This window comes from Mercenaria mercenaria, chromosome 3 (genome assembly GCF_021730395.1).
Source record: "Mercenaria mercenaria strain notata chromosome 3, MADL_Memer_1, whole genome shotgun sequence".
Taxonomy (NCBI): Eukaryota; Metazoa; Mollusca; class Bivalvia; order Venerida; family Veneridae; genus Mercenaria; species Mercenaria mercenaria.
Window position 1 is genome coordinate 82,806,082 of NC_069363.1, and position 14,130 is coordinate 82,820,211.

Genomic DNA, 14,130 nt, shown 5'->3' on the forward strand with positions numbered 1-14,130 from the left:
AAACCGTGATGAAATTATATCCAATACAAGTTAAAGAGACAACCGACAAATTTAAAAAAGCTTCCGACCAAAGCAAGGTTTTCGGAAAACATCAAACCATCTACAGTAACAAAATGTAATAGACCAACTTGTGGACTGTGTAAACATCTGATAGAAGGTGTATCTTTTAAATTTAAATTTAAATGTGGACAAACATTCCAAGTCAATCAAGCCATTTCTTGTGACGTAAAGAATGTCATTTATAAAATTCAATGTCAGGAGTGCCAGCGGGAATATATCGGCAAAACATACAACCTCAGACATAGAGTGACTCTATATAACCAGCACAAACGAGATGCCTTAAGAAGAATACTATTTGTGAGTGAACAAAGTTCCAGAAATTTAAAATATTCCCGTTTATTAAAATCTTTACAGACAGTGTTATCAGCGGAAGCGGCGTGAAATGATTTTTATTCGGAAACTTAAACCATCACTGAATCTTTAACGAACGTCCGACAGTGACATAAGGTCAATTACATTCAGCAATATATTAGACGACGTTATAATTGAAGAGTCTAAGCGACGTTAGACACAACCTCCTGATGAGGTCTTTTAAATACCCGCAGACGAGTTGGTTATTTCCTAAAATCAGTTACTTGATTACTATTCATTGAAGAAACTCATAACTATTCATCATAACAGACAAACGTCAACTACATATTGGTAGGTAAGTGCATTATTTTATTTCTTTACTGGCATTTTGCTTGAGTTGAGTTTATTTTCTTTACTTCGGTCAATATAAACATAGTGGAGGAAACCCGGAATTGGAACAGGTAAACTAAACAGGTAAATTTATATTATTTTGTTTCTTGCTTTATTATTCTATATTACATTGAAAGAAAGCACTGAGAAATAACATCTGAACCTGTTGGGAGGTTATAAAAACGAAAAAATGTAAGCGAAGGCCATTAAATATTGTATATAGTTTACAAGTTTACACCCGCTTCTTATACGTATAGCACATTCTCTAATCAGCCCCTGTGTCTATTTTTAGAATGACCTGATAAATCCCAGGTTTGTGGTTTTATGATTCGGACAAACATTCAGAGAGATGGTGTTATTTATATAGACTCAATGAATGTTATGTGATGGTTGAATATTGTTTTACACATTATTTGTTCTGTTTAAGAACTTAAATGGATTCAGACATGTCCTAGAACTCTGTTGACTGAATTACAGAAACATTTACTTTACCTGATGTTATTATAACATGTACAGTAAACTGTTTTCACACCAAATTAGATTACTAGTTAGTATATCTTATTAGTGTTGAAATTTAATTAGATTGACTATACTGAGAGCTATGACATTAGTTATAACAAATAATAATTCACGAAAATTTGATGAATAAAAAATAATTAACATTAAAAATTGGTTTTAACCTATTAAGTAAGATTATCATAAAATCAAATCACATATTGTTCTGTATTAGCTCTCTATCATTGGTGAATGTATACAACAGATGACACCGATAGGAAAATAAACCATCTGTTATTGAAGCCTTAATTAGATTGAATTCTATGATAATAATGCTGCAACAAACAATAAAGAAAAAAAGCAAGTAGAATCTGTCAGAACAAATGTTACAAATTTATATATGTAACAAAAATTAAAAACAATATATTTTTTTGCATTTTTTTACTATCATTCAAGATTATATAAATAATCATTATGTGTAAAAGTTAAAAATTTAAACTTAATTTTCCGTCTTAAACAAAAGTAGAGATTGTAACAAAATGCAATCCATTTATTATCATTAACAAATATCATCTAATAACATCGCGGAAAATAATAGTTTAAAAGTTGTCCAGCACCTTTACTAGGTACATTCATTATGTAGCTTAAAATGGGCTATAAAATTACAACCCATTAATTTTTTAAGTTATACTATCATATATATATATAAATCATGCATATGTTCTTATTTTAACTGCCCATTTCGCCAATTGTTAAGTCATTTTATAAGCATTTCTTATACAAAGAATAAGTCTCATAAATATGTATACATGATCAATTATTACATGTATATTCCATTTATGATTATATTAAAAGATATAAACAAAATGCATCAAATATTCAACCATCTCAGTTAATATGCATACTAGTGCCTTAAATATAAACAAATTTTGCAACACTGGTCAGGTACATCATTTACTGTGAGATAAGAATGTGCAAATGCAATCCTTACAGTAATTAACTCTATGTGCTATAGAATTCTACTGTCCGAAAATCTCTCTGCCACGTGTGTTTGTTACTAATAATAGGGATGACCGCATTGAGTGTGACGTAGTGATACCTGTAATCTGAAAATGTGCTATATAACTAGCGACGCAAATTGCGTTGCTAACTTTGTAAGCTTCAAATACATATTTAAACCCATTTTTCCACACCAAAAATTACATGTCTGGAAAGCTCTTTCCAAATACAATCATTATATATCCTAACTAATGAGAACACCTCCGTTTGATAGGCAAAACACTTATAAACTCCATGTATGTCTTACACCGTCAGTCATGTAGAGCTGTGTATCGATCTGTTTATCTTTAAACCCTGTGCGACCGCGTGTTTTGAGCCGTGACGGAATGATACACATTTTTAATTGGGTTATATTGATACTCGGTCCATTCCTGGCTGAAAATCTCTATAGAGTCAGTTGATATGTATGTTGTGTTTACCATGAACTTGATTGTATCGCTGGCGCAGTTGTTAGAGCGTAATGATTACAAACCGTGTGGTGCGACTTCAAGCCCAGATTACGGCCGTCTTTTTTTCTCTAGTGTACTTTATTTTTATTTTATTTTAGTCAAGAATCTTTGAAGACTCTTTTTAAAAACCATGTTATATATTTCAATAATAATGTTTGACTTTATTTTTCATTGTTTCTATATTTTTAATATATTTAGCTTCTTTTATTTCATTTTAATTCCTGTCACATAATTCAATTTCACTTGTTGTGTCAGTCTCTGCGTCAGATGATGTATCTGAATCCGAGTTAAGCACGATGATCACCGGTGCTGGAAGATCGTCTATAGTAATATCTTACTCCCAGTATTTCTGTTCAACTGACAGTACATGGTCAATACACCTAGACCAATCTGAAGTTGAAACTTTGCAAACCCTCCGTAAAAAGGTCTTTCACATGCGCCATCTTAAACGTCAATTTCTTTTTCGTCTATTTTTGACTAGCTAACACATCATTAACTAATCGATTGAATGAATTGCACAATTTTCTCGTGCAATGTTTATTGAAACAAACGATTACAAAAAAATTAAAAATTGTGAACTTACCAAGGCTCGAACCTCGAAAAGTAAGTTTGTTAAGCCAACGCCATACCCTTTGGGCCATGCATTCGTTACATTCAGCGATAAGAAATACCGCTATATTATGTATTACATATGTTCCTACCCTTTTTATGGCGAATCAACTGTCCTGCATAAATAAGTCACGGCTCAAAAAACGAGGTCGACCTATACATTTCAAATTTCGAATATGTGTACGGAAGGTGTTATGGTAGGTTTAACATTTTGTTTATATTTTGGCGTTTTTAAATGATTGTTTATGTTTTTAGTGAAAAATAAAAACACTAGTGAAAAAATATGTATGTAAAAGTTTAAATCGCGTCGATTTCCAGCACAGTTTTGATCCTAACTATTTGAGACGTAGAGGCAGACATACGGTAAAATCGGTCTGCCTTGCAGGCGAAAAATCGAGACAGTAGCGTTGTAAATGTCGTTGTAAATCGGACTGTAGGTACATGAGACAAAATGAGTTCAGGTACTCGTTTATAATTTTTGTTTAGACACTGGTTTTGTAATTGTTTAGATCTAGGATGTTTAGTCTACCTTATCTATGTGTATTCATTGGAACGCTAGGGCATACAACAGTTTCCTAATTCTTTTGGTCTTTTTCATACGGAATGTAGCAACAAAATGTTTATGCTGGTAAAAGACTTTACATATTACTGGTATTCAACTTGTATGAGACCAAGTACATACGTTTAGTTGAATCCAATCCGCACGGCACAATGAGTGGAATTTTAAAGTCTAAATGATACATAAATATTAGTAAAGAATGTTTAAGTACCATCAATGTGAATAAAACACTTCCTATTGATTAATGGATGACTATGATTATCAATTAAATGTACGACGTGCATTATTTTGAAGAACTATACAAACAAACTTTTATAATGTATAAATCTTTCAGAAATTATTTTACTAATTGGAGCAAAACGATAGTCTCGGTTTATGAGAGAATATGAACTAAAACTGACATGCTATAACCTCGGCAAGTTTTTTTCCCTATTGTACATAAAAACTAGTTACAATTTCGGGAAACCTACAATCTGATTAAAGTCTCGATCTTCGTACACGAAGATCTGACGGTCACCAGTTCTACCCTGCTTTCGCAGATTTCCAAAAACGGTATTTATAGTTCAACCAATCAAAACGCTTGTTACAGAATTAACGTAGGCTCGACCGTCAAAATGGCGCTGCCCGTTGTACTTTGAGTGCTATCATAATTGTTTTCGACAAAAGTTAAAATAAAAGAACTAAAACCTAAACAAGTGGACGTTTTACACGAAATAATGAATGGGAAATATTGTGTCGCTTAACTTTCAATGCGGTCGTCATAACAATTATAAACGCGTGTTATTCACACTTTAAAAAATTTGGATCCAAGGCTCATGAGGCTAAATATAGTTTATTTTTCGACTTCTACTTTCACATTCAAAAACTTGAAAGAAAGGCGTTGATAGGTTAGTGGAAAGGTCGCGAGAAGGTGACTTCCGACGAGTCGCTGTCAGATCCTCATGCGTAGCGTTATTGAGGAGATGATTTTAATCAGATTGGTGAAACCTATTGAAATTGAAGATTCTTAGCACCTGATTCAAGGTGTGAGACACATTTTTATTGTTTTTTTTTCTTAAAAGCCAATTTAAATCGATATCTATTTTTTCTAAAAGGCATATTCAGTAGAGAATACATACTGGTAGAAAGTGTGAATATAATATCAATTATGACTGTGATGACTCAATGACTTGCTCAGACTACATATTTTTGTCATAGATATCTATATACATGTATACAAAACTAAGTATCAGGCATGAAACGTTGCAATAAAATCTACAATTATATGCACCATTTTCATTGGCAGACAATATAAAATGCACATGAACACTACTAATAAAGTGTTTAATGGATATCTTTAAAACTCTTTGTGTCTTGAATCAAGGCGGACAATCTTGCATATAGATATTAACATTCATAAAAGTTCAATACACATATTTCATTTATGTCCGATTCAACTCAATCGGGTCATTCTGACTTATAAAATAAATATATATTCTAAGGCTACTATAATGCAGACTTTTATGTACCCTACGTTCGGTACCACTAAACATATAACTCACAGACAACTTAGAAATCATCAAAGATGATGACAAAAGCGATCATTTAACTAAGACTCATTATGTAGAAAATTGAGCTATTAAACTGAGCAAAATAAACATGTCTTACGAATTTCGTAAATTTATAGAAACTGGAGAGAGTATTGCGTATTGCGCCTTTATTATTATTATTATTATTATTATTATTAATGTAATTTTCTCAAACTTGACCATCAAACCTAAAATCTTAATTTTTGAATACCTTAATATCTTCTTTTCAGAAAGAATTTCAGTCCAAATGCACGAGGCATATGTAATAGAAGACCCTTTGTCGCTCTTAACCTAATGCACTGGAGTCTGATATTATTTTCCTTGGTTGAGTTCTGTGCTTCCAAATGACATTTATATAGAGAATATTAGGTTACTGCCTGATAAATTTAAATTTATTAGGCGAGTTGAAGAAAACATATTAGGCGAGGCTCTGCCGAGCCTTCTATTTTTTCGTAGACGAGCCTAATAAATTTAATTTTTTTCAGACAGTAATCTAATATTCTATTTATCGTACCTGCTCAGAAAATTGGGAAAAGGTTGTTGGAAAGAGCAACAGTGTGCAGACTTGACGTCATATAATAATGACGTTTGCAGTGTAATTCAGTTTGTGGAAAATCGAAAACTTTTTTGTTTCTGGATAAAAACTTGTGATTTTACCACTTATTTTCTTAGTTAGAACATTTCCAATACAATGATAACAGTTTCAATGAAAAATTCGGGAAAAAAATGTTTTCAAAATTTCCGCTGAAGTGCTGTAAAAGTGAAAAATAGCTATTACTTTTTTGTTTCAGGATAAAAACCTTTGATTTGACCATTCATTTTCTAAGTTCAGACATTTCCAATACAATGGTGATGATTTAAATGCAAAATTTAGATAAAATATGTTATTTCAAAAGTTCCCGCAAAAGTGATATCTTGACACTGACTAGATAAAGCAAAGTTTATTAGGCAGGCCGATTTTGTGCTATATCTTGTATGATGGTAGGATAAAATGATTTAATAATTCCGTTTGATGTTAAAGCCTTATAATAGTTTCAGAATATCTGACAGTGAAACAGCATGTTCATGTATAGACAGTTGGCTAATTTGGAAAAGAGGCCTGGTTAACAAATCCGTAGGCATTTTTTAGTACAATATGGTATCATACCTTAAAATGTTTGTTATTTTTTCTTCTATATAACCAGGGTGGATACCAGGCTCAAAAATCCATTTTTAAATTTTTGTGAGGCCCCAAAAGGGGACAATTAGTTTTTTCTCAGTTTTAAGGGAAATTAAAGAAAATTTTCATTTTTATCATTATTTGATGAAATGTGTATCTGTTTTAGATTAAATGTATTCTAATATGAATAAATATTTTTTATCACACTAATTATTTTAGAATTTGAGGCCCATTACAGGGTTTTTTAAAAAATATTTTGAAATTGTTTTATAGGTATCGCATAATTTAGAAGTATATTGTTGTTACTCTATTTGTGACATCTCTACGATAGTAAGGTTGAGTATTTAAGGTTCAGGTGTGTAACAGGCATTCTAATACACAAAATAATTTTTAAAAAAGGCACCACTATGGGTCTCATGTTATTGTAGAATAACTGATAAGCAAATTTTAAAGTTTGTTGAAAAAAATGGTAAATTGTCCTCTTCTTTCATATGTTGTAAACCATAAAATTTACCAGAATGTTTTCTTCACAGCAATTTAATAATTGTTCTTAGATAGTTATTTTACAGCCCACCCACACCAAAGAAAAATAAAATAAATAAATTTTGAGGCTCCATAGGGGTTTAGATTACTCACATTTCATGATAATTTAGATTAATAAGTAGTTATTAGTTAACAGAATCATTGCTGAAATATATTTAGCATATGACGATTTATGATTCACCATTTTATATGTATTGTGGTATTCACATCTCTTTAACAGGATGTAAGTGGAACTTTAACTAATATGCCATAGTATAAATATAGCTCAAAGACCAGATTATTCTTAAATGTGTGCCCTCTTGATATACTAGTAGCAAGCCTACAATTATATTCATTGGAAATGTCACCTATACATGTTTCTTTATTCATCTAATCTCTTGTAACATTGGAGTATACCCCAAACAACAATCAGATCACTTGATTCAGCTAGCCAGAGAGACAAGTCAAAGACATTTTTAACCAATTTGGTATCAGTGGAGCAGTTGTCAAGTATTTAGATTTCCGCTGCTCAATCTGGAGGTCAGCATTTCATGTACTACATGACACCAGCATGTGTCCACTTCAGTAAATGTCACAATGACACTGCACAGCTGATAGAACTTTACATTTTATTATTGGGACCTCCGTGGCCGAGTGGTTAAGGTCGCTGTCTTCAAATCACTTGCCCCTCATCGATGTGGGTTCGAGCCTCACTCGGGGCGTTGAATTCTTCACGTGAGGAAGCCATCCGGAAGGTCGGTGGTTCTACCCATGTGCCCGCTCGTGATGAAATAATGCACGGAGCGGCACCTGGGGTCTTCCTCCACCATTAAAGCTGGAAAGTCGCCATATGACCTATCATGTGTCGGTGCGACGTTAAATCCAAAATAAAAACAACAAAAAAAAACATTTTATTATTGTAAGTATTTCATAACCTGAAAAGGATAACTGATATTCATGTGAACATGTGGCACCTATTTTCCCAACCAGCTACGTTTTTGGTAGGTAGTGTTTATGAAGTAGCCACAAAGGGGCTAGAAAATTCTAATATTTCCAAAAATAATGTAATCATTAGTATTTTGTATAATTTTGTACCTTGCAGATTGTAGAAATCGGCTCTTTTCTGTCCTCATATTCTCTGCTGTAGGCATAAGAATGTCCAGGACCTGTGCAATCTGTTTGTTTACAATTTTGATAATAGATTAAGTATGTATATTTTGTAGTTCGTTATTAACGATAGGTATACTTGTAAGGATTCCTGAAAGTAAGCATTTTTATGTACAAATGACTGCATGAAACGATTTTCTTGGCACCTTAGTGATGGTCAGGGCTAGATTCCAACCTGAGGGCCCTCCACGTAGTTTCAGCTCAACATTAAAAATGTGTTAATGGTCATTTTTTCAGTTCTAGGCTTATTATGCTCTAGAAGCCTATTTTGCTCTGGTTAAAAGAACTGAGTACAAGTCTTAATAGTTGTTAGGCTTACTTCGTATCTAAATTTACAGAAACATTTCGATTTGTACATACTTTGCCATTACGTCTTTTATTTACACTGTTAGACAACTCTGAAAGTTGGAAAGATTAGGAGAAAGGTTTACTTCACTTTTTACTGGTTTAATTTCCAAGTTGTGTTTTTGCAGCTGACAGTTCCAAATCTGTGCTCCACTTTGTTCCTTTGTGTGTCCGTATCTTTCTCGTTGTCTATATATTTTACTTTGTTCATGTATATTAAGTGTAAAGTTGATCGTGTACACATTCATATCATGTACACATCCATATCACTGATATGGGTTTTTTGTTTGAGGAGGGAGGTTCTTTCTTCGAACGTAGTTTTTCTTAATGAATATTTGTCCATGGGATTTTTCTTGTCTAGCCTTGTGTTTTGAAAATAATATCAAAAAGTAAAAATGCAACATCCATTCTTTAGGACAGTCTAAGCATGACTTGTGTTACATGAGCCTATGGCGCCTGTGTTGTAATTCATTTCACTCCCGCCTTAGAAACTCATATTAATTACATTTCGATATACAGAAATTCGAATATCAGTAAGGAATGACATACCAAATATCCGTAAAAGTCTTGATACTGTTAAATGATTAATAAAGTCCGATAACGATTTTAATAACAATAGCTGCCCAAAAGCCTTGCGCTCGACTATTCAACAACTTCTAAGTTTAACAAGGACAAGACTTACAAAACCATATATTGGTTACTTTCCGAGCTTTGATGACCGGAAGCACTATGTGAAATGTTAATTAAATGCATGTAGTTTCCGAAATACACCTTGTTTTTTTAGGTACATGCTTTTCCAAATATTCTAGGTTGAAAACGAACCATATTTTGTATTAAACTCAGTCAAGATTATTTTTATTTCAAAAGGTTAGATGACACAAAAGCCTTATGTAAAGTTTTAATCCAACACATATATTGGTTGCTAAGATATGAACTTACATACAAAACTTATCCAAGGTGAGGAAATCAACAAAGGCGACACCAACACCAGAGTGAACAGAATAGCTCTCACTATTCTTCAAATACACTGGAATTTTGAAAAGTTTGGCAATTTATATGTGTATATCAATGTACATCAAATATTTGCACACAATGTTTTGCTAAAAAAAATGAAATATTTGCCCAAAAGTGATATCGCGTGTTTACTTTTTTGAGTGTAAATATCGGTTCAGTATTCCATATTTGGGCAATTTGACTATATGTGTCTCAAAAGTTAGTACCAATAAACCGATATTTTACGCACTCTTATTGTAGTAACAATTAAATGAAAATATTTTTTTTGCCCCTCCGTGCATTATTTCATCACGAGCGGGCACCTGGGTAGAACCACCGACCTTCCATAAGCCAGCTGGATGGCTTCCTCACATTAAGAATTCAACGCCCCGAGTGAGGCTCAGACCCACATCGATGAGGGGCAAGTGATTTAGGAAATGAAATGCAGCGAAGTAACATATATATGTAATATATTGGCTCTACAATTTCTTGAAATTCTCAGACTTACTTATTTTATATGTATCAAAGTGTTTTGTGAAAGTCTCGGTTTTAGTGTTCTCAGACCTCATTAGAAAGTGATGCTGCAATAATAAAAACAATAAAATTACTTTACACAATAAGTTTTAGTACAGTTAATGTTTTAAGACAACGTGAGTATATCCACACACTTAACTGAATTTTACGTTGATGGCAAATGTCCGGTTAAGATTGTTCATTTTGAGTGTAACTCCTTTTGGGGCCTCTTGAATTATATATGAAATTACAAGAAAATGTAATATGTCTTAGTTTTTATATGTTCATTTCTTAATTACATGTTAACTAATACTAATGTACCGCAATTTTTAACATATTGGATACGTCACATCATCATGTAAATGCCGTCTGACGGAGAACCCCCAATTTAGGGCCTCTTAGTCTTTAATTTCGCTTGAAAATTACATTTATACGTCAAATTATATTATATAATTGAATCTTTCCACTCTATTATATCTTTAAGTCAGATTTACCTTAACCTGTAATTTAAACAACATTTTACTTCCATTATTATTTCTTATCACGTGCACCCCTTTTTGGGGCCTCACAAAAACTTGAATAGGAATATTTGAGCCTGGTATCCACCCTGGCTGAATTCCATATACCCCAACGAACATTTTGATGTATGATACCATATTCTAATAAAAAATGCCTACGGAATTTTTTCTCAGGGCTTTCGCCAACTGTCTAGTATATATTGTATAAACTTTTTGGAGAAAAATGTGAATATTTTAAATGCTAAACATGGGATTTACTTCCTATAAAATACATTTTAGTCATTTATTTGAAGTGAAAAATGTATCCTAAAAATTCAAAAAGTTTTTTCTTTCATTCATGGATACCTGAATCAGTGGTTCGTTTTGTACATAAGCATAAACTGAGACTTGTTCATAATAATGCAATTTTACTTACTTACGTATTATTAGAATTGGAGTTTTTAAATAAATACATATGTGCCTGATAAAAGACTCCAAAGAGACGAATTTTCATGAATTTTCTGTAAAAGCTTGTTTTCGAAACTTTAGAAATACACTTCTATGTGACTGTTGAATACTGAAATAAATACTTTTAAACTAACCTTGTACAAAAATGGTTGCGGCGTGCTGCACACATGGATCATGAAAAAATAAATTGCAGAAATAAAACAACTCGCATGAATCGTCAATATTACTTATGTTTTTTTTTTCATTTCGTTTCAGATATTGTAATACACCCGTCTAAAGCAAAAAGGATAGACTAAACGTTAAAGATGAAAACCCATGAACATTCGAGTGTTTCATAAATTAGGTTTTGATAAAATATTAAATAGCACCATGTCGTGAGTTCACATGTACATATTTCAATGGCTTACCATAATAGATATGACGAAAAATGGACTGTCCAATGGATTGTCACAATTGTTGTTGTACTAGTGGTCTATTTTGTATGGAAAAAAAGACATTTAAAGACGAAAAATATTGAGAAGAAAGAATTGAACACGAAAGAAAGTCAGACAGACAAATGCGCACTTTTGTCTTCGAAAACACAAACAGACAAAAGCATTCTTGTGTCCACGAAAACACAAACAGTAAAAAGTAAATGGTTCACAGAAAGGTTAACAGAATTCGACACACGGGATTTAGGATCAGATGAAGCATTCGACTTTGTCTGTGAAATATGTGATGCTGGAAAAGAGGCCGTTGGATTCTGTCTTTGGTGTGAACAATATTTATGCCTGAAATGTTGCAAACATCATGAAAAGATAAGATTTAGCGAAAACCATGTGCTGAAAGGGAAAGAGGATTATTTATTTTCTAAGAAGCAAGTATCAATGTTCGGGAGAAAACTTGTCCCAGTGTATGCGAAAGATATAAGTAATTTCTTTACAATACTGATTGATGGAAAGGAGGGAAACTTTGTTCCTATTCTACAGGAGGGCGGACGCCTCTGCACCCTATCTACGTCTTCCAATTATAAAAGGTATCACAATATTACAGCTGAGAAGTATTGCGCCCACAAGTATCAAGATCCTGAAACAGTGTTCATCATTGGCAAGAACAAATGCATAATGCGATTTTGCACAAAGCATAAAATAGCAGTCAACTGTTTTGTCACCCTAACTAACTGCACAAGTGTTACTAAATTTAATCACGGCCTTGCAGTTGCTCAGTATATATCAACCCGCTACTCTGTGCCAAGTTGGAGTATTCAGTTTCTCGATTTTAAAGGAAATATAAACAGTTATGTGGTTTACGATGCAGAAGGGCGCCCTTTGTTTAAGAATATTTACAGTCTAACGGCCGACAATACTGGGAATTTACTGTATGTGTGCGACCAGACGAGTTGCACGGTCTCTGTTTTTGGCACAAATGGTAAACTTGTTAGGAAAATAGCATTCAATTTAGACGTATACCCACGAGAACTGGTCTTTGACAGTGAAGATAACATCTATTTGGCATGTGCGTATCAAGTTATCCAGATCGATGCACTGTGCAAAACATTCAGAGTGCTGTTCACATTAAATGTAGATCGGAAAAATCCAAAAGGCAATGCTATAACACATATCCGCTTCAACAAATGGACAAACAAGATAACCATTGTGGAAAATGCAAAAACAGTCACTACATTCTCATTTCTTCCTGAATACTGTCGCAAATCTAGTATTCACAAGTTCCCGATATAACTTTGCTTTAAGCTCAAGTGTTACATGTATACTCTGTGAAGCAAAACGATTCTTGACTAAAACTATCTCGTGTTATCTACGTTGTTTTCTTTGTTTTCTAGGCTGAGGCACTCAGAAACATTACTTATATTGAAGGAAAAATGACGGAGCTCGTGCATCAGCTGAAAGATAAACTAAGACTAATTAAAAATGAATTTTAAATGTAAATAAAAGTAAAGTAAAATCAAAAACTCCAGAAGTCGTTGACTTTTTTTGCTAGTTAATTTATCAAATTTTTGTTTCTAGATATCATTTTACGCTTCCCGCACACACTGTAAATGACACGTTGGTTCTTTACAATGTTGTAATTGAGCACGCAGATAATGTGTAGTCTATCATCAAAAAGCACAGGTAAATTAATCGGACACTAGGCGCGTGGCTATATTGAAATTGAATTGTTGACATGGATACATGCTACACGCGATAGGGGTATTGTTGATTTCAAAACCACGTCATACGATACCCACCCTATTGTTCCTGTGCAGTCATGCGTTAGCAGCAGGGCAGCAGGCACTCTGCCGCCCAACTCTTTACTCCCTAATACTGTCATTAAAAGTAGACACTCAACTCCAACTAAAATACAGACAGTAGGAGTCTTTTGTTGTGGACCTACTTTGCGATACATGACTCTTCTATAGCTGTGTTTGCAGTGCTCTGTGCTTCCGGGACATCTACCCTTACTTTTTATCTTTTGCTAGGCAGCACTCTAAAATTTTGGCGAATTTCTGTAAGACTTTTTTTCCAAGCAATATGATAGGTTTAGCCGAGACATTCACATATTGATAAACCCCATTTTGACCTTTACGTGTGATTTTGACCTTAAACGTCTTTGTATAGGTCATGCAAAAGGCAAGAGAAATCATCTCATTACGAAGAAAATTAGTAATATCGAAATGTCTTACGGACCGGATACAAAACAGAACCTGACGATGAGTAGTTTTGTTATATACCAGATACAGTGAAACCATTCTAAACCGAACAACTACGGCGGGACCAGAGTTAAATTTTGGTTTTGATGGGTTTTCAATTTAGACTGGTTTTCATCGGTTGAATACATGCTAAATAGTAAAAGTAGCTATATATAAGTACCTATATAGGTACCTAAAAACCTGATACATTTAAGATTCTGATCTTTTTGGTTAGTTCGTGAAATATCAACTTTATGCACATATGGAACGATACGCATGCGCAACAAAATTGACGTACAATTTGAAAATGAAAAATTTAAA

General features: G+C 33.2%; 1 protein-coding gene across 4 annotated transcripts; it reads left to right on the plus strand.

Moving 5' to 3' along the window:
* The first annotated feature begins 558 nt into the window (after nucleotides 1-558).
* On the plus strand, nucleotides 559-13,100 carry LOC123524238 (uncharacterized). Of its 4 annotated transcripts, none has more exons than XM_045302289.2 (2): nucleotides 559-706; nucleotides 11,400-13,100. In XM_045302289.2, the coding sequence occupies exon 2, from the start codon at nucleotides 11,543-11,545 to the stop codon at nucleotides 12,860-12,862; it is 1,320 nt and encodes a 439-aa protein (XP_045158224.1). In that variant the 5' UTR covers nucleotides 559-706; nucleotides 11,400-11,542; the 3' UTR covers nucleotides 12,863-13,100. The 4 variants fall into 4 exon arrangements, with proteins under 4 accessions (XP_045158224.1, XP_045158226.1, XP_045158223.1 ...); XM_045302291.2 differs by having other exon boundaries at nucleotides 566-702; XM_045302288.2 differs by lacking the exon at nucleotides 559-706 and adding an exon at nucleotides 771-825.
* Nucleotides 13,101-14,130: the final 1,030 nt, after the last annotated feature.

Coding starts and splice junctions, on each gene's coding strand:
- LOC123524238 (XM_045302289.2), top strand. CDS start 11,543: ATGGCTTACCATAATAGATATGACGAAAAATGGACTGTCCAATGGATT.